Genomic DNA, 26,777 nt, shown 5'->3' on the forward strand with positions numbered 1-26,777 from the left:
TTCTCTTATTTGGATTCATAAACATAGAAATTTAGAATCCGTAGGGGAAAAAATTTGAAATTTGGGACCTCTAATCCTAAGTTTAAATTCCATGTAAATAGGTATTATTTCCAAATTTCTATGAGTGAGTTTTAAAAATAACAAATTTCGCATTAAAATTTCATTGTTCTTTTAGGTTAACCAAACAAGAAAATTTATAAATTTTAGAAAATAAAATTCTGTCATTTTAAAATTCCTTAGTAATATTAAATTTTCTCATTCAAGCAGAGTGTTAAGCATTACAGAACGTTATTTTATTGGACTCTCTGATAATCTAAGAAGCTTATTTAAAAAAAAAACTGTGAATTTAATTCACGCATATCTATATATTAGTTTAATTCTTCCATAAATGTGTAATCCAGATTTGTAGTCCAACAAAAATAAGTTTGAGAAGATATTACTGGTGGACATGCATATATATGCTAATACGTCGACTTACATTCCTACAAGGCTACAACCTGAGATAAGGTGCTACTGCCGTTAGTAGAGAAATCACAGGTTGTGTGGATATATGATTTCAATAATGGAGCCATATTTTTTAAACTTATGTGTGTTACTGTCACATCCATTAAATTTACTTATCTGATGTGCATGTGTTCTTCTTGTCAGGTCATCACGTTCTCCTTAGCCATATATGAACGGGTAGAGGTATTATGTACAGTGGGGGACACCACATACAATACTTGTGAGTGCAACACTTCATGCTTAGAGATACTGTGGGTTTTGATTGGTAATAACTAAATTGATACACTGATTTCTTTTTCTTTTCTACCTTTCGGAAAACGATAATAATTATGCAAACCTCACATGGATTGATACTTGTATTTGAAATTTGATTCATATGAGATCTATATATATATATATATATATATATATATATGTATATGTATATATGGTTTTTCATACTTGTATTGAAATTATTGTATTTGGGACTCGTCGTAACGATAGCTAGGGTTTCATAAATACTTAACATCGTTGTATTTCAAGATGATTAGAACAGTTCCATGTGAGTTGGTGACTCTCAACTGTTGATACATGTGAAATTGAGAAATTCAATATATGGACGCCTAGAATCACCCAATCAAACATAAGCGACAGTAAATAAGTGTAGTATGTACATATTTAAATATAACCCAAACATCTATTCAAGAATCAAACCTAAGGTAACTTCATCCATGGTTAATTCACTAGCTGGCTAGTGTAACCATTTATGCATTTGGAGCCAATCTTTACGACGTAGAATATAACGAATAGAAATGTACCTAGGGCTTTTATATGTATGAAATGAATACAGTGAAATTTAGCAAAGCGTAGATCTACTACCATGTTTAGTCTTGTAGCAGTCTTTTGTCACTGTCGATTCTAGCTTCAACGGGGAGAGAAAAAGGGTACAAATATAACGTCAAGTCACAGGGTAGATTGAGACATATTTTGATTAATTACCTCCCCCATTGGAGCGAAAAACTCTTTACATCCCCATTTGTCTATCCGGCACAATAAGGGAGCTAATTAATTAAAACTCTCTAAATTTAGCTTCTCATTGAAGACGCTCTTACGTTTGAAGTTCGAACAACATTAAGTGAACATGGAGCGATCGTCCAACACTGCCAGAACCACTTAAACCTAACGCTGAAATGAGCTAGCACTATCTCAGTCACTATAAATGAGACGTTTTGAATATATATGTTTGGTCACTACCAGTTCAACAGTATTCATAATTCATTAAGGGTGACTTTGTTTACCCAGCAATGATATTCCAGTACAAAGAAATATGCTCAAGTCAATTAATTAAATTTGTAAAGAGTACAGCTTCTCCACTTGTAGGAATGGGTGTCAATTTCATGCATGCATGTATTGTGTTTCTTAAGTATCATTCGCTCTTTTATATGTTAACCTTTTTCTTCTTGCCGCTATAAGGACTTGCATGGGTGTTTCGAGCGTGTATTGAGTTGTCGTCCGCTCATATTATAGTATGCAGATCAGCAGCGTCAGTTAGAAGTGTCACTCAAAAATCCAATAAAAATACGTGGGTAAAATGAAGGGAAAAAAAGGAGGAGGAAACAGCAGAATTGCTTCCGAAGAGGAAGCATGGGAAGGAATTAATGGGAAGTTATGGGAGAAGGTTGAAGGTGGAACTTGGAAAATGAAGTGCCAGGGGTGACAGCTAAGAAGAGCTGGCGAATACACGCGCATGGGGGAGCTGAGCCTCAGTGAGAGAGAGAGAGAGAGAGAGAGAGAGAGAGAGACCAACTAAATCATTGCTATTCAAAACATATGGCATGTCGGCTGCAATGCATAAAAGTTATATGATGTTTTGGAGTATAGAATATTATTAATTTTTTAACTATTAAATTTTAATTTTTGTATTTTTAAACAGTTTCCAATGGTTAAAACACTTGAAATATCTCAAATACTTTGAGACACCTCGCAATGGTAATGCATATGATATGAGTTGAGTTCCTTCTGACCGATCGGAAATCTCTCTCGATCGATCGACCTGTTCTCAGCCCTCACCCACCCGTGAGAAGCATAGGGTTTAGGCCATCTTCTGCCCAACCTCATGTGCACTACATACATCCTTTTGCTAAGCTCCCCCATCATATCAGCTTTCTCCATGACCGTATAAGATCCCACCATCTTCATGCATGCATACATGCTTCAATTTCTATATATATACATGATATGATATGATGCATCATTATGTGATGTTTGTTTTCATTTTTCAATACAAGAAGTTTGTCCTTGATCTTTAAACTTTAGTCCAACAAAGTGAAAGTTATTCTGCCAGTTGATGGTTATTGGCCATCTTCTTCTTTTTTTATTTTTTTTTTTTTTTTGTTTTCTTACAAAGAAACATAGAAATAAGGTCAATCTTGTACTAGCTTACATCTTAACCCAAAACGATTTTCTATCCAATTTCATGTCAAATGTTTTTTGTTTATTTATCCACGAGAAAAAAGCTGGTACAATTTGTACTTCATAGGCTCGGCCCCTAGTTAGTCCTATTTAGTGAGTAAGGATCCTTGCCGGATCCTCTTTGTGAGGATCCGAAGCTTCTCAAATCACATCTGTTCATCGTACATCGTACGATAAAAAATTATTGTAAATTTTTTTATTAAAAATTGAATATAAACAGTACCTGAAGAAAATTGACCACCCAATGTATGATAAACGGACGTGATTGGAGAATCTCCGGGATCCTCTCTCATATTTAGTTAGCTTAGCAAATAATAAAAGATGGTTTTAATATTTAAATCATCCCATAGAGAGAGAGAGAGAGAGAGAGAGAGAGAGAGAGTTACATGCAAAGGGTGACTTCGCAACCTTTGTGTTTTGAATCAATAATATATTAAAGATACACACATGTCATTCTATTATTGATCTGAGATCCTGACACTGAAAAAGAAGTATGCATCATTGAACAAGGAGTAATTAGTAGATGGTTTATCTTAACTTGCTTTAACTAATTTAAGCTTCTAAAGATAGTTTCAAAGTCTTGGACAAATGGAAGTTGATTTATTATTTCTTCTTTTCGTTATATGAAAAGAAAAGGAAAGTACATCGACCAAAAAAAGAAAGAAAAGGAAATTAAAAGTTATAGCTGGATATGAAGAGATATGAAAATTTGGAATGACATTTGACAGGTGGAATAGTCAAGGATATTAACTCCTCTTTCACTCTTTCTCCATCAATGATCTGCATAAGTGTTGGCAGTTTGTGTCAAAATGATTTGTACAAAAGAGGTACTCTTTCTAACAAACCAACCTAGCACAGCAAAGTTTTGTCTCTGGGATGATGAATCAGTGCGCTGGCACTCACTCATCTCTCAGCAAATCAACTTCGAAGTTCAGACATTTGAACCCACTCCAAATCACCACCACAGAATCCACCATGCACAAAGCTTCACCATTTCACAATTGCTTGCAATTTTCAAGCTATATTTAATGAAGGATTGATTCAAAGTGGTCTACCCTAAGCTGCTTGTATAGTTGTCTGTACTCCACAATAGGTCGAGCCGTAGAGGATAATCAGATATATGGATAACTAGAAAGTGTCTGGCTAATCTCTAAACTTGTTAGAACACATAAAATGGCTAAGATAACAAATGTTTGTGTTGTCGAACGAATGATAGATAATGGTTGCTACAGTACGATAACGTAATAGAGAAACTGAATGACATACCCTAAGCTAGTATCCACTAACAATCTGAAATCTACTAGAAATCGAGATAAGTTTACCCTAACAACCTAAGGGTTACTTATAGTTCTTCTTAGCCCTAAACTTTATAGTAGAACAAATAGAAAACAAATTAAACAAATAATGAAAAACCAAAAAGTCCTAAAATCTTATAGTCCCTGTAGGGATAGTAAATTATGAAGGAATCGAAAAAAAAAATCCCCATACCTCAGCACCCGAGTCTTCTTCACCTCGCACCCGGCGTCTTCTATTCAAAATGGTGGGTCATGGGTCTTGTTGCTAACTTTTACGCCTTTTCAATTGTTCTTCGATCATTTCAGTCATTTGTTTTACATCAATAATCTTTGCCAAATTAATATTGTTAGACAAGATAAAGGGCTTATGTGGTCAGAAATATGGACGTTATATTTTGACAAAGATTCAGTGCAATAATTTATATTCATAGTATGATAACTTATTTTGTAAAATTAAGTTAAATCGCATTTTTATATATTAATTATTGATCATCTATTCATGATTTCTAAAGAGAGAAACCTTAAAATTGATCTTTTGGTTGGTGAGCAAATGGAGAATGTTGAAAGAATCGAGAACAAGACTTTTTTTCTACATACAAGACTGAAAATGTGACTCCCATCTTATGCTCTGCAAACACAGCAGGATACATCCATCCATCCTCTTCGATACTCTCTTACTCATAACCCATCTCTTCTGCTTAATGCTTATAAGGCCAGACTACACTCCAGAGATTCGTAAAAACTTATCCAAATCTAAACTGCAGGCTAAGGGTTTTAAGACTGCAGAGCAACGATGTTGTACGGATAGTACATGCATGCATGCATGCTACACAATTATATATAGCGATAACTTAATTTAAGTGTTCAGTTTTAAAAAGCAGCAAAATGCTGCCGATGACATTATCGATCAAATCTTAGTGACCAGTGGAGAAGAAGAATATATTTAAAAAAGGAAAAAATAAAATAGAAAGACAAAAAGTAGATCATGCCCTAGCTCATATTACACCCAATGTGATTCCAGCCAAACATGTGCCGGCCAACTTTTCAATATCAAATAACTTAATTTGTATTTAGCTGACTTATTATCCTCAAATCACACACTAATCAAGCAAAGTTAGAGATAAAATAGTTTCTTGTGTTACAGCTAAAAGAATGCTTCTTTTACTAAAATACACAAATGGCACATGATCTACTGAAAATTTTATTAAATTTTAGAGTACCTTGTATTCCGGAGTTTTTATCATTAAATTTTAATTACTATAACTTCGATTAAAATTTTAACAATTTAAACTCCAAAATATAAAGAAACTCGAGTACTCCAAAACACCATAAAAATTACCACATCTAATCCATTGTTTATGAAGAATTACAAATGAAACATCATGGTGCAGATGGGTTTTTAGTTTCGGCAGATTTATATATTAAATTTAGAAAAATAATAATATATTTTTAATTGGAGAACAAGTAAGTGGGATCGCCACTTTGTCCAAGAAGCTTATCCCAACCTACTTTCATATCTTATCTTTAACTCTCACAATTTGTGGGGTCTTGACTTTGAGAACTCCAAAAAATCACTCTCAAGCACCATGCTTTCTTGTGAAGAACAGAAGGGGAAAATGTCTGCTGCCAAATGTGCCATGTTTTATAGATTATAATCTTTGAGTTGATATGCATGTTCGTACAATTTCGTATCAAGGTGCATGACTATAAAGTAGTGTAGGGTACAGCACGGTACAGCAAAGCATATACCGTTACATTTATATGATCACACTAGCTACTTAATTCACATATTGTCAATAATGTATCGATAATATGTCAATAAAATTTGTTGATTATCAGTAATCTGTAATACTTATAGATGACTTCGTAATTATTGATATAATATATATTATTGTGATCTATTACCAGTACTCCAAAATAGTTATTTTATATCTTTTTCTTCTTTTTTATGTGCAATAAAAATAATTGAAGAATGATCTTTTAGAATGTAAATAACAAATCCAGTTGATTATAGCAAATATGAAAATTTGAAAGAAAAAAAAACATCTCTTGATAAGTTGCCCCATGATATTGATCACAATTATGGCATCTCAGCTTTCCTCATATCTAACCTATCATTTCAACCCTTTAATGCTCCAAAATAGTGCTTCCTCTCCCACACCTATATATACCTGTCATCTTTGTACTAACACTACCACCTCTCTCTCTCTCTCTCTCTCTCTTATTGTTTGTGTGGGTATAAATAGCTAAAAATAAAATAAAATAAAAAAAGAATGATGAAGGGGAAGTTTGTAAGGGTGTGTGCTAACAAGTGGAGGAAGATAGGGAGTAAAGAAAGCATACCTTCTTCCTCATGCTGTGAAATCTGCTGCCAATGGGCTCTCTGGCCTTCCATGCAAGAAGAAAACTCAATCCCCAAAGATGTCCCAAAGGGTCACTTAGTAATCTATGTTGGTCAAAACCACAAGAGGTTTGTGATCAAAATCACCGTGCTTAACCACCCTCTGTTCAAGGCATTGCTCGATCAAGCTCGAGAAGAATACGATTACAATGCTGATTCGAAGCTCTACATCCCGTGCAACGAGAGCCTCTTCCTCGACGTTGTTCGCTGCGCTAGCTCGCCAGATGACCATCGAAGGATTCCTCTGTGTCTTTGAGAATTCAAGTGAATGTATTAACAGAGAACACTGTGGTATTTAATTGATTCATGATAAATCGGGAGAGAGATATAGCCTTATTTTATATCTGTAGAATTCCAAGTGATTAATATTATCCTAATTTGTAGAGTTCTTCTTCCTCTTGCTGTTTTTATAGGCTTGGAATTTGATGTGTGTGAAACATAACTGGAGTGGTCCAGACTCCAAACTATGTATATCAGCACCAAAATTGGAAGCAGAGTACTGGACCACTGCTCAAAATTTATGAGCTAAACTCCCACTTCGACTTCCATTAATATGACAATTCCATGGGAAAATAGTAATCAACACTCCAAATTAGTCATCTCTTAGGCTTCACGAAGGAGCATTGACAAAGTGTTTTAGACCCCCTCCTGCCTCTATAGTTCATTGTTTCACTAGTTATTCCTCTGGCTAGCAGTTTGGGATCTACAGATCTAGTGAGACCATACAGTCATTGTTTTGTATTTAGGGCTGCAGAATTCTCCAAACTCTGACAAAAAATTTAATAAAAATAAATTATAATTCCCAAAATCCTGGCTTCCAAGTTTCCCAACCAAGGTCTTGTTGCCAGCAAGTGGCCCCTTACCATAGCGGTCAAAAGGATTTGTACCCTTGCATGATGGCATGGGTTTGAACTCCGTCGGCTCTCTAATCTAACAAATCTATTGTTTGACCCAAAAAAAAAAATAAAAAAAAAAGCGAAATTAAGGTCTTATAACCATGAAATTCCAAAAAGGAATGCTGCCAAGTAGGAAATGCACAAATAAGCTAAGGACAATTTAAATTTTCAAAGCACCGCAATGATCAGATTGCATTCGAACTTTTCGACATCTTAGAAAAGACTGTCCAACAAACCGATTCGAAATCTTGCTTCTCCTAAGGAAGCTGCAATAGTTAGTACCTTGAAATTTCAGAGACCTCATAAAACGATTAGACTTGCCCTCTTCAACGCCAGTGTCTTTTTCTACAAAAAACAGGCATTAGAATCCTCGAATTATATTCCGACTGAAAAAGAAGAAAAGAAACTTCAAGTTATACGATCATAAACTATTTTCACCTACATTTCGAGCACCAGACCTCTCAACTGTTTAACTCAACTCATTGCTGTTTTTGAGCGACTTAAACTGCATGCCGAATTCGTATAGCCTTGACATATGCAGCTTGAAATAACAAACGAGCACATTCAAGATAGGAAAAATAAGCCTGCAGTGATTTAAAGGATCTAACACCAAAGTCAGGGGTCCTAATCCTATATAAATTACAGTCTTTCTTGTAAATAATGCATATATATATATATACACACACACATATATATGTATATATATGGCAATATTATCAATGACTCTACACACAAAGCTTTCAGAATGTCATTTTCCACAGCATCCACCATCCCTAAGAAAGTCGCAAGGAAAGCAGGGGAACTCTAATATCTACATATACATGGTGATCTCCAATTGTGGCCGGTCAAGTTTATTCCAGCATGAATTCTCCATCCTTAACAAGACCAGAAATGAATCCTTGCATCTTATCAAAATTTTCACTGCTTATATACTTCTCAGAGTAAAAATACATTAAACCAACAATTGGCATGTCCGACACAAACCCTATTCAATCAGTATAAACCATATCAAAAGTACATAGTATTCAGAGTCTACCGCTGAAAAAGGTCCTCGATAACTTATACGCATTTCAGTATGATTGTTGTAGCAAACTAACCCTAGACTCGTCTACCTGCACAGCATACCTCAAGAATACCCAAAGATATACACTCCCAAAGGTCATCTACCTTTCTCATCACATTTGTATTACAGCAAGAGAAACATTAATACATCCATATATGGTGGTCCATAAAAGTAAATTAAGGCGCATTCAGATATCCTGTGCAATGTGTATAACAAAAATGAAAAAAATGGTATCTTTAAAAAGAATTTCTTCCAAAATAAGGCGAAAGAAAGATCAATCTACAACAATCTAAGTCACTCTCACAATGACGACTCTGATTTCTTTCATTATCAACATACAATGCAGAGAATTAAAACAATGATTGCAACGTCATTTACACATGAAGTATTCTTGTGCAAGGCAATACACAGATTGTATACTGCCTTGAGGTAAAGTACATACAACAACATCTGTCTGGCAAACTACACCAAACAATGGCAGTGCGGAATATCAGGGAATCCAAAGCAGGAACAAAGAGCACTGAAAGATTACCAGTAATGTAGTGTTACAATCGAAGTCTGCAAGAAAAACTGCCAGCCAATTACTGCTAAGTATCATCTAAGGCCCTCAATCTAGGGCTCCAATCCTCTCCCCCTGAGAACTAGCATCTCTACTCCTCGCCCTCGCTGCAAAGTAAAATATGAGCCAAGCAACCATAAAGTAAACTTCCACAGTCGACTGAAAGAGCTTGGCAAACGATCTTCCACAAATCGAGTTAAAGCCCATCTTACAGATTCCCCACACAATACAGATTCTAAACACTTAATTTGGATAGCTTGGCTCAACATTGACAACATTAAATGACAGCCTTCCTTGACAATCTCTTTCCCACTCTTCCTTGAATCCACTATGGCAACCCATGCATCGACAGAAAATACGAATGCCACCAATGTATCCAGCAAGTACCACATAAACAAAAACCCAGTAATCTCCTTCTCATAACCTCGAATCCAGGGAGGCATAACCGAAAAAGGCATCAACTTTAACCTGATAAATAGCTTGAAAAAAGAGTACTGGTCCTCAATTTCGCCGAAATACCACAATCCCAGAAGCTGAGTGAGAGCATCTCTCACCGCCCACCTCATGAGAATGAACCCAGAGAGCCTCTTGATGCCCAATCTGGACCCATCCCAAACCAGACCAATAAACGAAGTAAACCGCCCGATCAGATCATTCAGAACTGTGGTAAAAACAATGCCAAGAACCCATGAATACGTTACAAGAAACCCTAGAATTACCCAACCGTAAGCTGCAGATAAGAAACTCACAAGGAAGAACAACGTCGCCACGTCCTGGCGACCTAGCTCCAATCCCTTGATGAAGAATTGCAAATCGACAGCCCGATCGTCCATTTCGTCATCGCCCCCTTTCTCTTCTCGGTCATTGCTATCTCCGTCGCTATCTCTGTCTCTAGCACTATCATCGGATAAGGTGAATTTCTCGGCCTTGAACGTGAGGCTGGAGCGCATGATCTCAGAAACCCTAGTCCCGTAAGTTCCATTAAACCCTAATTTGGAGGTGGAGTGAGAGGAGGAGGAGAAAATGAGGATGGGGGCGATCCGATTGGAGCCGAAGAGGGATCGGGCGTCGTCGTCATCACCGGAGAAGAAATCCTCGTCTAAGGTTCCGACCCGGGTGAGGTGGAGAACTGGGCGGTGTCGGCGGCGGAGAGTGATCGGAGAAGGGGACTCGGCCTGAGATCGGGGAGACCGGTGGTTGGGATTTCCGGCTCCAGCGAGATCGAGGCGGGAGAGGAGGGATTTGAGAGACGGGTCGCGGTCGACGAAGGTTGTGAGGAGGTGGGTCCCATTTTCGACGACCGTACGGAAGGAGAAGATGAGGAGGGAGAGGAAGACGAAGGTGAAGAGGTTGCCGGCGAACGACGTCGTGGCTTGTCGGAGGAGCTGAGAGGTGCTGCGGAGGTGGTTCAACCGTGGATGCTGATCGCTCATCGCGGGTTTTTTTTCCAGTATTTCTCGGCGTTTTTATTTTTTGTTTTTGTTGTTCGTTGTCGCGGCGGTGACTCGGTGAGCAAAGAGAGCGGGGCGATTGGTGTGTTTTACAACACTGATGCAAACGCGTCCTGATGTAGGTGGCGTTACACGCGCTACAAAATGGAAAATTTTATTTTAATCCTTGGAATTAAAATCTATTGATGTAAAAATTAAAATTGACTGTAAAAGATTTTTTGTTGTAACAATATCTCCTAATTTTTTGGACGACGATTATTGGGTTTAGTTGGTAAACTTTTGATGGAGTTGTATTGCCATTTGGAATTGGGAGAGAGAAACATAGAATTTTGTGCTTTCCTTTCTAGTTGCAGATTTAAATCTTTGGACTTGATGGAGAGAATTTCCATTAAGTTTCTGAAACACGGCAGCCATGGTTCCCAGGTCAGCTAGAAAATCGACTACAATTTTGGGAACAAGATTGAAAGGCCGAGCTTTTGGATTCATCGGGCGTGAGTGAGGAAGAGAGAAAAAAAAAAAAAAAATTGAATATCTGAAGTTTTCAGTTATGTTAGTTTTGTTCAAGTACTTGATGCTAAAAAAACTGTAATGAAAACTCAAAAAACAACTCGGACGTCGTCTAAGTTCAAATTCATGGTAGCCTTCACAATACCATGCCTAGATTGTAGACAATTTTACAACCGTAGTCCCTCTAAGTGTTTTATTTCAACCTCTGTTAACAAAAAATTTATCGAAAATTGATACAAACTTATTCTGCAAAAATGGTCGAAAGCTAGACCTGACAATTTCTTACACGACCCGTTAACACGACACGAAAATAACAGGTTTCTGGCCAACATAATAACTAATCAGGTCATTATCGGGTCACGCGATAATAACCCGTTAATAATGGGTCCTTAACAGGTTTACACGAGAGTGACACGTGGGTAACCTGTTTCGACACGATAAGAAAAAAAAGTTATTTTGATGATTTTAATTTTTCAAACTACTAAAAAAAACTTACTATAAAATACAATAGATATAATGAATATGTATATATTGTTTATTAATTATTATTCTATATAAATTTAAAATTTAAAATTTATTTATTTTTATAGTATATTATAGGCAAAAATTGAGATTAAAAATCATAAAACACATTAAAAATAAAAATATCAAGTAAATTAAAAATACCAAACACATTAAAAAATTATAATAATTAATTTAAGTGTGCAAAAAATATGAAAAATATATGCAAACGCTCGTAATCTCATCCTCTACGCTTTGAGGATGGTTATATGATCGTTTGAATTTTTAAAACCATACAAACTCTCATGAATAGTATTTTTAAGGGAGTTCAAAATAAACAAAATTCATAATCATTAATGCATAAGTATGAAAGATGTGAAAGCATAATAAACGTTTACAATTGCATCCTCAACGCTTAGACAATGGTTACATGATCGTTTAGATTTTTAAAACCCTTCAAATCTCATAATAGTGTTTTTTTATTTTAGTACAAAATTAATAATAATTATTGTAGAAGTGTGAAAAATGTAATCACTTGTAATGAAAAGCTTTAGAACTTTCGTGAAGGGGTCAACTCCGAAATTTAGTATGTATATACTAATTTAGTATTATGTTTTACATTTTTTGGGTTCAAATTATGTTTTTCATTTTCATTTTTATTGATTTAAAATATATTTTTCTTAACGGGTAATGGGTCGAGTCATATTACCTGATAATATTAACGGGTTCACCTTGGATCGGGTTATATTACTCGTTTACTTTAACGGGTATTACACGAGCTATTGAGTATGACACAAAAACGACACGAACATGAGAAACACGACACGAATGATAGGTTTATCGAAAACGGGTTGAATTGATTCTGTAAAAAATAGTCGAAAACAAGTTGAACTGATTCTGCCAAAATGGTCGAAGACGGGGTTGAACAGATTTTGCAAATCTAATCGAGGACAGATTGAACTCATTCTGCAAAAAAACAGTCAAAGACAGGTTGAATTAATTCAACAAAAATGATTGAGGACGGGTTGAAATGGATTTTGCAAAAATAGTCGAAGACGGGTTGAACTGATTTTGTAAAAATGGTCGAAGACAGGTTAAACCAATTCTGCAAAAAAGGTCGATGACGAATTGAACTGATTCTGCAAAAATAGTCAAAGACAGATTGAACTGATTTTTCATAAATGATCGAATACGGTTTGAATTGATTATGTATAAATGATCGAGGACGGATGAAATTGATTATGCAAGAATGATCAAGGACAAGTTGAATGGATTCTGAAAAAATGGTTGAAGACAGGTTGAGCTATGCAAAAATGGTCAAAGACAGGTTGAGCTATGCTAAAATAGTCGAAGACAAGTTGAACTGATTCTGCAAAAATTGTCAAAGACGGGTTGAACTAATTTAAAAAAAAAATGGTCAAAGAAAGATTGAACTGATTCTGCAAAAATGATCGAGGACGGGTTGAACAGATTCTGCAAAAATGGTCAAGGACGGGTTGAACTAATTCTGCAAGAATGGTCGAAGACAGGTTGAACGATGTAAAAATGTTCGAATAAAGGTTGAATTGATGATGCAAAAATGATCGAATACGAGTTGAATTGATTCTGCAAAAATAATCGAGGATAGGTTGAGTGGATTCTGGAAAAATCATTGAAGATGGGTTGAACTGATTTTACAAAAAATGGTCGAAGATGGATTGAGCTGATTCTACAAAAATGATCGAGGACGGGTTGAACTAATTCTAGTAATAAACAATACAAATTGATTCTACATATAATTTCAAAACTGATTCTATAGAAATAATGAAAGATAAGTTAAGCTTCTGACACATATTAATTTTGTTGGAGTTGTAAGAGTTAGATTCTATTAATAGCCCTAAAGCCATAAGGGTATGACTGATATTTTAACACATTGTTTTCTTGTTTTTGGGTTGGGCTTTATTTGTTTTTATATTTTTATCTCTTCTTAACATGTTTAAAAATTAAAGAGTTCCTTGAAATATAGTAAAATATTTTGTCTCTATATGTAAAGCTCCCTAATTTAATCACCTCATTTATTAATTATATTTTAATTTTTTATTTCTATTTTTCTTCTTCATTTTAATGTTTTATTTACATTTATCTTAAGGGAAATTTTATTGGAACCCATTCAACCTCTTTCTACACCCAAGACAAAAAATATTTTCTTAAAATTCCTAATTCACCCTTTGATTAAAACTCAAAAAAGAAATAAACAAAACCGAAATCTCTTTCCACGCCCAATGGTTTTAGCATCATAATCGCCTTATATGGCACACCATTTAGTTTCCACAAGTTTTGACTTCAAACTGTCCATACAACATAAATGATCCCTCTTCGTCTCAACGCCTTCCTTGTCGACGACTCCGCCATCCCTTCTTGGCCATATACATTCATGGTTCTCCTCATTGCCGGCTCTGTACCACTCGAAAACTTGTAGGCCTCTGATGCCGGCTTTATGGTTGACGAGCGTGAGAAATAGAGGAAGGAGAAGGACCAATGAGGAGGGAGATAATACGGAAGTGGAGGTGGTTAAGAGACGTGGCGACGAGATTCACGCCGATGTTAGTGAAGAAGACGCAGAAAAGTGGTAGGCAGATATGTGGGTTCATGTTCTTTTAGTTTATTTTTACTTTTTAAATAACATCGGGGCAATATGGAGAGTTCCATGGCAAAAATATTTAAGTTGGGTTTAAATAAAATTTCCCTTATCTTAATTCTCATTTTATTCGTTATAATATATTTTGTTGTAGACATTTAGCTACATTAATTTTTTACATAATATATCTTACAAAAATTTTATTCTTCATTTATGTACATTAATTCATTTAATGTATTTCGATTTCTATGTCGATACAGACATTTTGGTACAATATGTTAAAATTACATTTCGATACATACATTTTAGTGTAGGAAATTCTACACTAAGGGGGTGGAAAAGTGGGTTAAGCCTCACAATGGCTAGGAATAATGTGTTTAGTATTATACATTTTGGAGGAATTAGAATTCCCTACATTTTTTTCAACAAGTTTAGGCTAAACATTTGTTCCTTTAGAATTCCCTATATTTCACCTTGAATTTTTTTTCTCCAACATTAATTAGAAAATTAATTTTTCCTTTTCTAGGAATGAAATTGTATATCCTAAATGACAAATTGTTCGATTAAATTGTAATCTAGTGTTTTTCGAATTAAAGAATTGAGGGCCTAATGTTCCTAAAGTTTTAATTGCATAACGAAACCAAACCAAACAAAATTTTTTGGTGGTTGTACTAATGCTGTTGCGATTAGGCATCAAGCACGACTCTGCTGCACACCAAAACATTTGGTGTAATTTTATCATGTCTCAATTAAAGACAAATGACAAATAGTTGAGATGATTAATTTTGTACTCAGTGAATATGACCCACTTCGAGATTCTACTTATTCTTGCTATAAAGTAAAAATCATCTAATTTCATTATTAGTGGTTGAGTTTTATGTCACATCCCGACCCAGGGCGGATCACTTCCCGGGCCCGCTTCCACTACCGTAGCACGATATTGTCCGCTTTGGGCTTACCATTCCCTCACGGTTTTGTTTTTGGGAACTCACGAGCAACTTCCCAGAGGGTCACCCATCCTGGGAGTGCTCTAGCCCTCTTCTCGCTTAACTTCGGAGTTCCTACGGAACCCGAAGCCAGTGAGCTCCCAAAAGGCCTCATGCTAGTTAAGGATGAGAATATACATTTAAGGATCACTCCCCTGGGCGATGTGGGATGTCACATTTATGTCCTACATTTTTTTAGACTTAGAGTTATTGGTTGAGTTATCTCCCAATAGCTTGTTCTTTTATTTTATTTTATTTTGTTTCGGCAGTTATATTATGTTGATTGCAATTTTGTCTATTTCATTTCTTGTCATTGTTATAATTTCATTAACCCAATGAGAAGATCTTACTTTCTCTAAGTTGTATCACACAATCATAGAAGTAGTGTACGCTTATTTTGTCATAAACCAGAAGTTCATTGACCAAATGATGACTTGACTATCATGGTCATTCATGATCCTCAATGATGTGTCGAATTATTACAAGTTTGTACAAACATATTTTGAGTTCTCAGCATGGTGTATTGTGCACATCCTTACAAGGATTGCTCACTGAAAAAATTGGTTCTTATACCATCTAAATTGACCTTGAATCCCTTTATTTATTCTCGAGAATTTATAAGTGTATTTCTGAGCTTATTCAACATCATATCAACATCATATTGTGGACTATATAATCAATGACCTATATGTATCAACAAGACAGTCATTCTATTATTCGCTTGCTATTATAAGCACAATTCCCAAAATGGTTTACCAAAAGTTTAAGCATTTTATTCATCGTTAATTTCTGCTTGGGTGATACATCTTGATCACCCCTTGGTGTGAATTTATCGGTGAATAAAAATAAAACAATTCAAATCGTTTTGAGTGGGAAACAAATCTACTCACATGGGAATGCCTTCTCTTTTTGGGAATACTGCACAACAATCTCTCTTTTTGGTTTTTTTCTTTGATTTTCTCTTCCAACTGTAAAGATAGCTTTTTGGTTTTTATCAATGGTCACAATACTCCAAGAAAATGAACAATATTTTTTTTTTATATTTGTCTCTACATTTAGAGATTATACCATAAGGACCTTCTATTGCAGACAAGATTCTTTTAGGACTCGAATATTCCCGTAAAGTCTCTAAATGAGTCCTCAAAATTGATGATGGCAGTCCTTAAATAGGGACTCCAATTGAACATGCCCTTTTAAGTGCAACGACATGCGAATGTGATCATACCTTTAATTTCATATCAAGCTCGTTCTTGAATTTTATCTTGAATTGCCACTGCCAACGCAATTACAAACAAATTGGTGTGTGGTTTTATAAGTCAAGTATGCCAATTTACCATTAGTCCAAACCTATTACCAAAGCTGTAGACCAATTTATTTGGTTCGCAAACTTTCCCAAGTCATTTTTTCCGTTGAATTTTCCAATGTCTTATGTCACACTGATATAATCAACGATTTCACAGCACACAACCAAAGTGGAACTCAAACCTCTGATCCCACTTGTTATGCAAAAATGATAATGTGATGGATATATTTAATGTTGATGCACAAAATTGAGTCGATTTTGACAAACTGTAAATCAAACAATTACATAAGAATGTATAGTGATTCACTTTGAGTTTGGGCTACATCCACGTTGGTGTAGTTTCATATTCCACTATTTAATGTACGTTAAATTGTACGTGGAGACTTCTTGTCTTTGAGGGAGTGAAGTGGCTAAAGTTTGGAATGAGAGGCTCTCCTAGAAAGAGTGTGGGAGCCTTTTTATAGGACAACCGTTTCCCTGCCCTTTTATATGATTTACAAAGAAGAATACAAAAAAGTGCTCAAGTTCTCACAAACACGAGTCCCAAATACACTCAAATTCGCGCACACAAATGAGCCAACAAGATATTGAAAGAAAAATGTTAGGGAAACCATCTTTTTAAACCACATTTTATAAATCACATGACATGACAATAAAGACTTCATGGTTTAAAGAATTTAGAAAAGAAGACCGACCGTCAGCAATCATATCATGTGGGTTACATTTCTTCACCTTCAAAGATTTTGCAAACCATAGAGGTCGACGAGAACCCCCCCGGTCACACAGCACCGTTCAAACAATCAAAGTTCCCTTAGAAAGGATGCTTTGCAAACTGTTGATTGTCTAGAATCAACTGTTTTAGTATGTCTTTGGTTGGACGACTTCCAATTCGAACTATTTGAACTATCTGGTTGAACTATCTATGACCAACATCAGATGTTCAAACCTGCTACTGGACAGACATCAAGCAGAACTGCAAAACTACATTTAATTTTCTACTAACACTATTTAACATGTATAAACTTTTAAGTTTTAACCCCCCTTGTTCAAAGGGGGTGCGGGATCAAAATCTGATTCCAAATAAGCAAATACAACGATTGAACCTTGGCAATCAATGGACTTCCTCAGCAATCAAAATTTAAATAATACTTAGTAGAGAACAAGGGGAATGAATGACTTAATTGAAATCGGGCTTCTCTGGGTAGGTGCAGCCAGACCTTTGGATAACAACATTTGCAGCATAGTTGCCAGCTTTCACGCAGTCTTCGATGGCTTTCTCTTGAACCAACTGAGATAGAAACCCTCCAACAAATGCATCCCCTAGATCAAAAATAATACAATAGATTAGTAAGTAACTTGCAATGGACCGTTTCCATTTGTTGGTGTGTTACTAGATGTTTTCAAATGTATTAATTTTATCATACCCGCTACAAATTGTCACAGAAGACATACCTGCTCCATTGGTATCGACCAATTTCTCTTTGGGCAACTTGTCCACTGGGAACTTTTTCACTTTGCCATCCTCAGCAACAACTACAGGATCTGCGCCCTGAGTAATAACAGTAATCCTCTTGTGTGTCCCTGACGCTTTGGGCCATTGCGAGATCTTTAGAGCTATTTGCTCGACATCATCAGTCTGTGAATTCAATCAGTCAAAATAAATAACAATATATGAATGTAAACCATTTCCAAAACATAAAATAACAGTAATCCTCATGTGGTAATAGGCTTTGTTACCTCCCAGCCACGAACTTTCGAGAAGGTTCTTGCTTCCGTCTCATTTCCAAAACATAGTCCACATACCTACATTTCAATAAGGAAAGGCATGCCCTACATAAGTATGTACTTATTACTTGATTATTATGCCCAAAACAAAATGAAAAACTTACGGCAAAGCTTTCTCCTGAGCATCCTTGAAAAACTCACAGATAAATGGAGCAGAAAGGTTCATTGAGAAAACCTGCAGTTAAGGGAATTCTCAAGACTCTGTCTAGCAAACGCTGTTGAAAGCAGCAAATAAGACGACAATTCGAAGAAATAACATTTCAAATACCTTGTTATTTGCAGCAGCATGTTCAGCAACAAGTTGGATGGAGTCCGGGGATACGGTTAGAAAAAAACCAGCAATGTAGATGTACTTGGCCTTCTCAACTGTCCAAACAAGAATCAGTGAATCAAGTCATAAGAATGAAGTAATTTACTACATAAATGAAGTACAAGCCTAAACACAGCTTGAAAGAGTACCCAGTGCCCAATTTTCGGGTTTCTTTAAATGCTCAAATTTGTAGCAGTTAGCAGCTGACAAATTGGCAATAAGGGACCTACATATACACACCGTAGAATTGTTGTCAGTCCAATAGGTTGTGAAGTATGAGTGTATATTTCAAATTATATCAACAGTTAACGGATGACTGGCAAATTGGAAGGCAAAATTTGAAATTTCAAAAAATGCTTGATATAAACTGACCTTTCACCACCAACAACACAGACAGCACAAGTTCCCGTTGGGGCAGTCTCATCCTCATAATAGTGAACCTGATTAAGAAAAGCAACTGGTGTAGCGATATTGGGCAGTAAAGGTGGAAATGCAATTTAGAAGGAAAAACACTACTTTACTTTTTCAATCCACAACTTAAAAGAACATATAAAATATAAAATCCGTCATTTTTGTTATGGCTGACAAAAATTCCTATCTTTGTGTGCCTACATAATAATATATTATATAACGAATAAAGCAAGAGCGATAGAAGAAGAAACTTACATTAACACCAGCAAGTTTTGAGTTCTTCTTCATCTCTTCACCATACTTGTCCTTTCCAATGGAACCCATATAACTTGTTGCACCAGGTACTTGAAGCATCCACTGCAAAAGGTAGAGAGATATACGCTCAATGGTGATACCAATTGATTAAGGATAAAAAGATCAAATGAGAAATTCATCAAGCACCTGAGCAACTCGAATGGAATTCTGAGTAGCACCTGCATAATTCAAAAGTTAAACTCAACTTATTGTCGTAGTAATCACAAATTTAGCACATCTACAACAATATTTATTTGAAAACCAGACAATATACAATCAGCGTTCTACCTCCAGCAATGTACTCCACGTTGTACTTGGAAGACATTTCGTCGTACCTGAGACAAACATTAATGTTGGTCAAGATTTCATCCGGTAAAAACTATGTTTAGCCACAAACAATTGTTTCGTGGTCAGACAGAAGCGTGGAGGACTTATCTTCATTAATCGAACTACATCTATTTGACAACACTGTGTATGAACACAATCCTTTTATGGTTGTTACTCAGATAAATTAGGCATTAAACTTTAACAAATTTTAAAGTGTCGGTGCAGTTTAACCAAAAGCACAATCCAATATCCCTCACTTTGAACTGGAGATTAAGTAAAAAAAAAAAAAAAAACCCACAAGACCTCTACAGACTCGTACTTATGCAAGAAAAGTAGAAATTCGAAAGGTGAAAACTAAATCAATTACATGGGCAGGTGCTTGTCCTCTGCAAGAATCGCATTGTTGGGCTTGAGGTCATATCTGTGACACAAAAAGCAAACAAAATCAATCCCACCACACCAAATTATGTCTTCTTGTAGCTCACAGTACAGTGAACCAAAGCGTAGAGTATAAGCTAATCTACACACTTGAGCTAGAAAGCCCAAATATTGCTTAGACAATAGATCAAACATCTGGCGGGCAACATAAAGCTTCATGCATCAGAGTTTTGCGCAAAAGAAAGAAAAAAAGAGCAAAAGGGGTTTGAGAGAATGCGACGTACTTCTGCAAGAACTCCTCGTCGACGACGGCGGAGATGTCTAGCAGTGGGTTGCCCATCCCCAACAGAATTCCCTCGGACGCCATTGAGAGAGAGAGAGCTGGAGCTTAAGAAACAGTAGCAATTACAAAGATGGAGAAATCAGATCAGATCTACGGAGGTTGGTATCGGGATGGAACCAAATGTGTATGTTTATAGCTACGAGTGGCTGTGGCTTCGGTGCTGCGGTGAAGTAGGTAAGTGGGTTCTCTCGCAATTTTACCAAACCCAGTGGGCTCATTTGGGAAAGCGAAAAAGGTTAATCCCACTCTTTGTAGTCAAGAGTGTTTTAATCTTATGAAATATCTCTGTTACTTAGTACTACGATCTAGTACTATTCTTCTTCGTTCGTAAAGAAGAGGCATTAAGTTTGATTCTTGTTAATGGCGAATTTGAACCATATTATTGCTAGCACATTGTAAGGCTAAGGCTAAACCCCCCTCCTTAGTATATATATAATATTGTTTGTTAAAAAAAACAAAAAACTTATGAAACATCCCCAATTATGTTTTTATTCTTTTTTTTCAAGTTTAGGTGCTACCAAATAATACTTAGTATAGTGGTATTTCTCTTTTTAATGTTGAATATAACTCAAATTTGAGTCACCGCTCTCTATGACCAAGAAAAGTATGAGACATAATTAGAAGAGAATGCTTTTTGGAATTGTACTGTCACTATTCATCTATCAAGGAGGAACTTATAAGATGGTACAATCATATCAATAAGGAAAGAACTAATTTACATGAAATCATGCTAAACTAAGAATCCCGAGATTATAGGAATATACAAAAGTAAACACTCCCCCTCAAGTTGGTGAATATATGTTGCACATGTCCAACTTGTGTAATAAAACTTGAAAACTTATGACTTCAAACTGTCTTTGTGAAAATATCTGCTAATTGATCTTCCGTTCTTATTGCTAGTGCCTCAATTATTTTTCCTTCCAATTTTTCTTTAATGAAGAATTGATCAACTTCAACATGCGTTGGTCGATCATGTTGTACAAGACTATGTGCAATGCCACATGCAATTTTACCATCACAAAATAGTTTCATGGGATGATCATGCTTTATACCCAAATCGCTTAACAAAAGTTTAAACCACAAAATTTCACAAATCCCCAAAGTCAATACCTCTGTATTCAACTTCTGCACTGAAACGGGCAACCACATTTTGTTTCTTACTCCTTCATGTAACCAAACCTCCAATGAATGTAAAGTAACCTGATATTAAGTGCATATCATCCACCGAACCTGCCCAATCTGCATCAGTATAACCTTCAACTCTAAGATGGTTATTCCTTTTAAACAAAATTCCTTTACCCAGACTTCCCTTCAGATCTCGCAAAATCCTCATTACTGCATTCATATGTTGTTCTCCAGGATCATGCGTGTATTGACTTACCACACTCAAGGCATAAGCAAGGTCTAGTCTTGTGTGTGCTCAGTATATTAAATGACCTACTAATTTTTGGTATCTCCCTTTGTCAACTGGTACTTGATTAGGATCAACACTAAACTTCAACCCTTCATCCGATGGTGTAGCTATTGGTTGACAAGCTGACATGTCAGTTTCATGCAGTAAATCAATAATATACTTCATTTGAGACAAGAAAATCCTAAAACTACTTCTTGATACCTCAATCCCTAGAAAATATTTCAAGGATCCAAGGCCCTTCATCTCAAATTTTGTAGACAAGTATCTTTGCAAGGTTGCACTCTCTTTCGGATCTTTCCATTTTACCACCATATCATCTACTACACAATAAGCGCAGTTAGCTTCCCATTTTGTCTTTTAGAAGCAGAGTATGATCAGAGTTACTTTGCCCATAACCAAAGGCTCTCATAGACTTTGTGAATCTTCCAAACTATGCTCAAGGGGACTGCTTCAAACCATACAAGGATTTCTTCAACCTGCACACCTTTCTTTTGTACTTATTTGGAGCGTTATATCCTGGTGGAAGATCCTTATAAATCTGTTTAGTCAAATCCCCATGCAAGAGGGAATTCTTCACATCAAACTGTTGTAAGGGCCAATTAAGATTTGTAGCCGAGAAAACAAAACACAAACTGTGTTGATCTTGGCCACAGAGGGCAAATGTATTTGTATAGTCGATTCCATATTTTTTATTATACCTTTTCGCTACCAATCTTGCCTTAAAGCGATCCACCATCCCATTAACTTTATACTTCACAGTATAAACCCATTTGCATCCCACAACTTTCTTGCCAGCTAGAAAGTCTTTGATCTCCTAGGTAGCATTCTTCTTTAAAGACTTCAACTTTTTATTCATTGCTACTTGCCAATGTGGATTAACTAAAGCCTTCTGCACACTGTTAGGAATAGATACAATAGATAAATGATGCACAAATGACTTATTTGATTTTGATAGGTGACTGGTAGATGCATAATTGCTTAACGGGTATAATACATTAGACTTAGGGTTGAGAATACCTCGGTTGACATAGTCAGGAAGACGACGTAATGGTGGTGTGTCTGGGATCAAAGACAATTGATTATAATTATTGGGGCTCAAGAGTGGCAAGACTGACTATGAGATGGCTGGCGGCACTGAACTGTTTAGCAATGAGGTTTCTTGCGTTGGCTCATTCCTTTCAAGGTTTTCAACATTGTTTTCATGTGAATGATCACCACCTGTCTCCAAGATATTACCACTTAATTCCAAGTCATTCACATCAGTATTTTCTTGTGAATGATTACCATTGATTTCCAAGACATCACCATTTGAATCTAAATCATTCACAATATCTGTATTCGGAATAGTAAGTTTGAACTTCTGTTTGATTCTTCCCTTGAAATGAAGACTCAAGGTTGCCAAAGTACATATTAGTCTCATGAAATGCAACAAACAACTTTTTCAACGGAGGGTGATAACATCAATATTTTTTATTATTTGAGGCATATCCTACAAACACACATCGTAGGGCCCGAGGTTCAAGCTTACTCATTTATTGTTTATGAAGATGAATGAATGCCACACAGCCAAACATGTGAGGTGGAAGATTAGGGACTGCATGAGCTTCAACATGTGAGGACAGAGCTTGTTGTGGTGTTTGAAAATCAACTGATCAAGATGGAACATGATTAATGAGATATGCGGCTGTGGTAAGGCTTTTCCCTAATAAGATAAGGGAAGACACGCCTCTAGCAAGGAAGCATGAACAACCTTCAAAAGATGACGGTTCTTTCTTTCTGCAACCCCATTTTGTTGTGGAGTAGATGGACATGTGGTTTGATGAAAAATACCATGATGATCAAGAAAGACACGAAGTTCAGAGTTCACATACTCACTACCAATATCACTCTTAAGAACCTATATTTGTGACTTATACTGTATTTGCACCATTTTGTGGAATCGTTGAAACAAAGAAGGAACTTCACTTTTGGACTTCATCAAACAAACCCAAGTCATACGTGTGGAATCATCAATAAAAGTAACAAGTCATACATGTGGAATCATCAATAAAAGTAACAAACCAATGAGCACCACCAAATGTAGCAGCTTTACAAGGATATCAGAATGAATTATCATAAATAGAACTGAACTTTTATTCAAATTTGACGAAAATGAAGTACGATGACTTTTAGGCAGTTCATTAACACCACATTTAAAGCTAGACACATCATGCTTAACAAATAGGCTAGGAAACAACCTCCGTAAATACCCGAAAGAAGCATGTCCAAGGTGACAATGCCATAACCAAACCTCCAAAACTTTATTTCCCCTCATCTTGAGATCCTTCCATGGTAAATGCTTGAGTCAACATTCGGATACTGTTCATTGTTAGCTCCAAGTAATAGAGCCTCCCCTTTCTAACACCATAACCAATTGTCTTGCGATTCCGAATGTCTTTAAAAACACAAAAAGAAGGCCATAAAATCATAAGACAATGTATGGCTATGGTTATTTGAGCAACATATAACAAATTATAATCAAGGGAATGAACAAGTAGTAAGACATCAAGATTAAGGGGATCAAAAAAGGAGACAATGCCATCCCCAATAATGAGGGCAACATTACTGTGACAACCCATCCCTAATTTTACGATTTTATTAATTTTTAAAAGAGTGAATTGACGAAAATGCCTCTCCTGGCGAGATTGTTAATTTTCGTTGATCATCATTTAGTGATGCATGCAAGTTACTATTTTACTGTACTCTTGAAGTTCTCAACGAGATGATCACGTAAGCGTAATCTGAAATGAAGCTGGAGTTACGAAACTACAAATCCGAAAAGTACTTTTGTAAAGATTACTATTTATTATTTTATATATCTCTCATAGTTATTATATTATTATAATAATATTAATTGAGAGAAAGGAAGGAAAGGAGAAGGATGGACAGAGGAAAAAATGGATAAATGAGAGAAAAGAAGGGGCTATTGCCCAATCGGATGAGAGAATGGAGAAAAGAGAAAAAGGAAGGTGGATGCCCAATTAGAAAGAAGAGAAAGAGAGAGTGATCAACCAGAAAGGAGAGGAAATGAGGGAGTGGATAAGCACCGGATCACCCTTGACTTGATTCCTCCCCGCTGACCTGACCTGATTTCAAAACACCCCAATGCCGATTTCGTGTTTTCCCAGCAAGATGATCATCGCCACTATCCAAAACTAACTCCATGACCTTCCTTCTTCAAGTTCCACCCCAAATCCGACCGTTTTTTGTCTCAATTTCGTGGGGATAACACCGGCGACACCGTGGAGGAGATCGGCGGAAATCCGCCATTTTTTAAGGTGATTCCTTCGACCACCACCACCATTAGCCTCTTCTTGAACCCAGAAACAAGTCCCAAGCCTTGGTTGGTGCGGCGGAGCATCGGAGGTGACAAATCGAAGAACACTCTTTATAGGGTTTCCGGCGGTTCATGGTAATTTTAGGTCACTTCCCAGCCGAATTGGACTTCGGCCCATGTATAAAAGTTGTTCCTCTCATTGATATCTTCATTTTTGTAAAATTTGGGAATTTTTGGAGTTGTTCGATTTTCTGGCGAATCAGAGCGGCTGATCGCTACGTGCGGTGGCATTAGACCTGGCAATTTCTTACACGACCCGTTAACACGACACGTAAACGACACGAAAATAACGGGTTTCGGGTCAACACGATAACTAATCGGGTCATTATCGGGTCACACGATAATAACCCGTTAATAACGGGTCCTTAACAGGTTTACACGAGAGTGACACGCGGGTAACCTGTTTCGACACGATAAGAAAAATGCTATTTTGATGATTTTAATTTTTTAAACTACTAAAAAAAACTTACTATAAAATGCAATATAGATATAATGAATATGTATATATTGTTTATTAATTATTATTCTATTATTATCCTATATAAATTTTAAAATTTAAGTTTTATTTATTTATTTATTTTTATAGTATATTATAGGTAAAGATTGAGAATAAAAATCATAAAACACATTAAAAATAAAAATATCAAATAATTTTAAAATACCAAACACATAAAAAAAATTATAATAATTAATTTCCCGCCTAATATTTCAAGAGTTTCATCCACTTCCCGCCTAATGTTTGGGAAATTTTGCAGCCTATATCCATCCATTTCCCGCCTAATATTTAACCCAAAGAAACTCTAAGTGTTAGTTAATGTATCGTTTTGATGGGATACTCATCCTGTGAATCTAATTTCAATGATCAAACCGTCAAACTTGTTTATATATGCTTCAAGATCGCATACGCCAAAATTTACAAAAAACAAACATTCAGAGATCAAGTAACAAGACAAAACTTTTCGACGGTTATAAACGAAAAATCACGATTTAACGGTTATTTTAACTCTAATTTTGAAGATTTTTTACAGCTACACTCCTTGACCCTATATGAATACAATGAATGAATTCGATCTTCAATTTAAAATATTTACACTAGTGGATGCCACAAAATCTTATGTTATTCTTGATGAAAGTATAAATAAACTCTTAAGTGTTAGTGAATCTATCATTTTGATGGGATACGCATCCTACGAAACTAATTTCAACGATCTAACCGTCAAACTTGTTTATATATGCTTCGAGATCGCATACGCTAAAAATTGCAAAAAAACAAACATTCAAAGATCAAGTAACGAGACAAAACTTTTCGATGGTTATAAACGAAAAATCACGATTTAACGGTTATTTTAACTCCGATTTTGATGATTTTTTACAACTACACTCCTTGACCCTATATGAATACAATGAATGAATTTGATCTTCAATTTAAAATATTTACACTAGTGGATACCACAAAATCTTATGTTATACTTGATGAAAGTATAAATAAACTCCTTAAGTATTAGTGAATCTATCGTTTTGATGGGATAGGCATCCTACGAAACTAATTTCAACGATCCAACCGTCAAACTTGTTTATATATGCTTCGAGATCACATACACTAAA

General features: G+C 35.9%; 2 protein-coding genes and 1 pseudogene across 2 annotated transcripts; 1 reads left to right on the plus strand and 2 right to left on the minus strand.

Annotated features, from left to right (window-relative positions):
- The first annotated feature begins 3,415 nt into the window (after positions 1-3,415).
- Positions 3,416-6,981, plus strand: LOC125469789 (indole-3-acetic acid-induced protein ARG7). Its single transcript, XM_048567592.1, has one exon. It carries the CDS (start codon positions 6,524-6,526, stop codon positions 6,905-6,907), a length of 384 nt encoding a protein of 127 aa, XP_048423549.1. The 5' UTR covers positions 3,416-6,523; the 3' UTR covers positions 6,908-6,981.
- Positions 6,982-8,890: 1,909 nt separating this feature from the next.
- LOC125469774 lies at positions 8,891-10,602 on the minus strand. Its single transcript, XM_048567547.1, has one exon. It carries the CDS (start codon positions 10,600-10,602, stop codon positions 9,223-9,225), a length of 1,380 nt encoding a protein of 459 aa, XP_048423504.1. The 3' UTR covers positions 8,891-9,222.
- Positions 10,603-17,497: 6,895 nt separating this feature from the next.
- Positions 17,498-20,588, minus strand: LOC125469809 (annotated as a pseudogene).
- Between the last annotated feature and the right edge of the window lie 6,189 nt (positions 20,589-26,777).

Source organism: the organism of the source record quoted next, unplaced genomic scaffold (assembly GCF_019419815.1).
Source record: "Pyrus x bretschneideri cultivar Hongxiangsu unplaced genomic scaffold, Pyrus_bretschneideri_v1 Contig45, whole genome shotgun sequence".
In the NCBI taxonomy this organism is placed as follows: Eukaryota; Viridiplantae; Streptophyta; class Magnoliopsida; order Rosales; family Rosaceae; genus Pyrus; species Pyrus x bretschneideri.

Bases quoted from the DNA above. Each gene is read 5' to 3' on its own strand.
- LOC125469789 (XM_048567592.1), top strand. From the start codon at position 6,524: ATGATGAAGGGGAAGTTTGTAAGGGTGTGTGCTAACAAGTGGAGGAAG.
- LOC125469774 (XM_048567547.1), bottom strand. From the start codon at position 10,602: ATGAGCGATCAGCATCCACGGTTGAACCACCTCCGCAGCACCTCTCAG.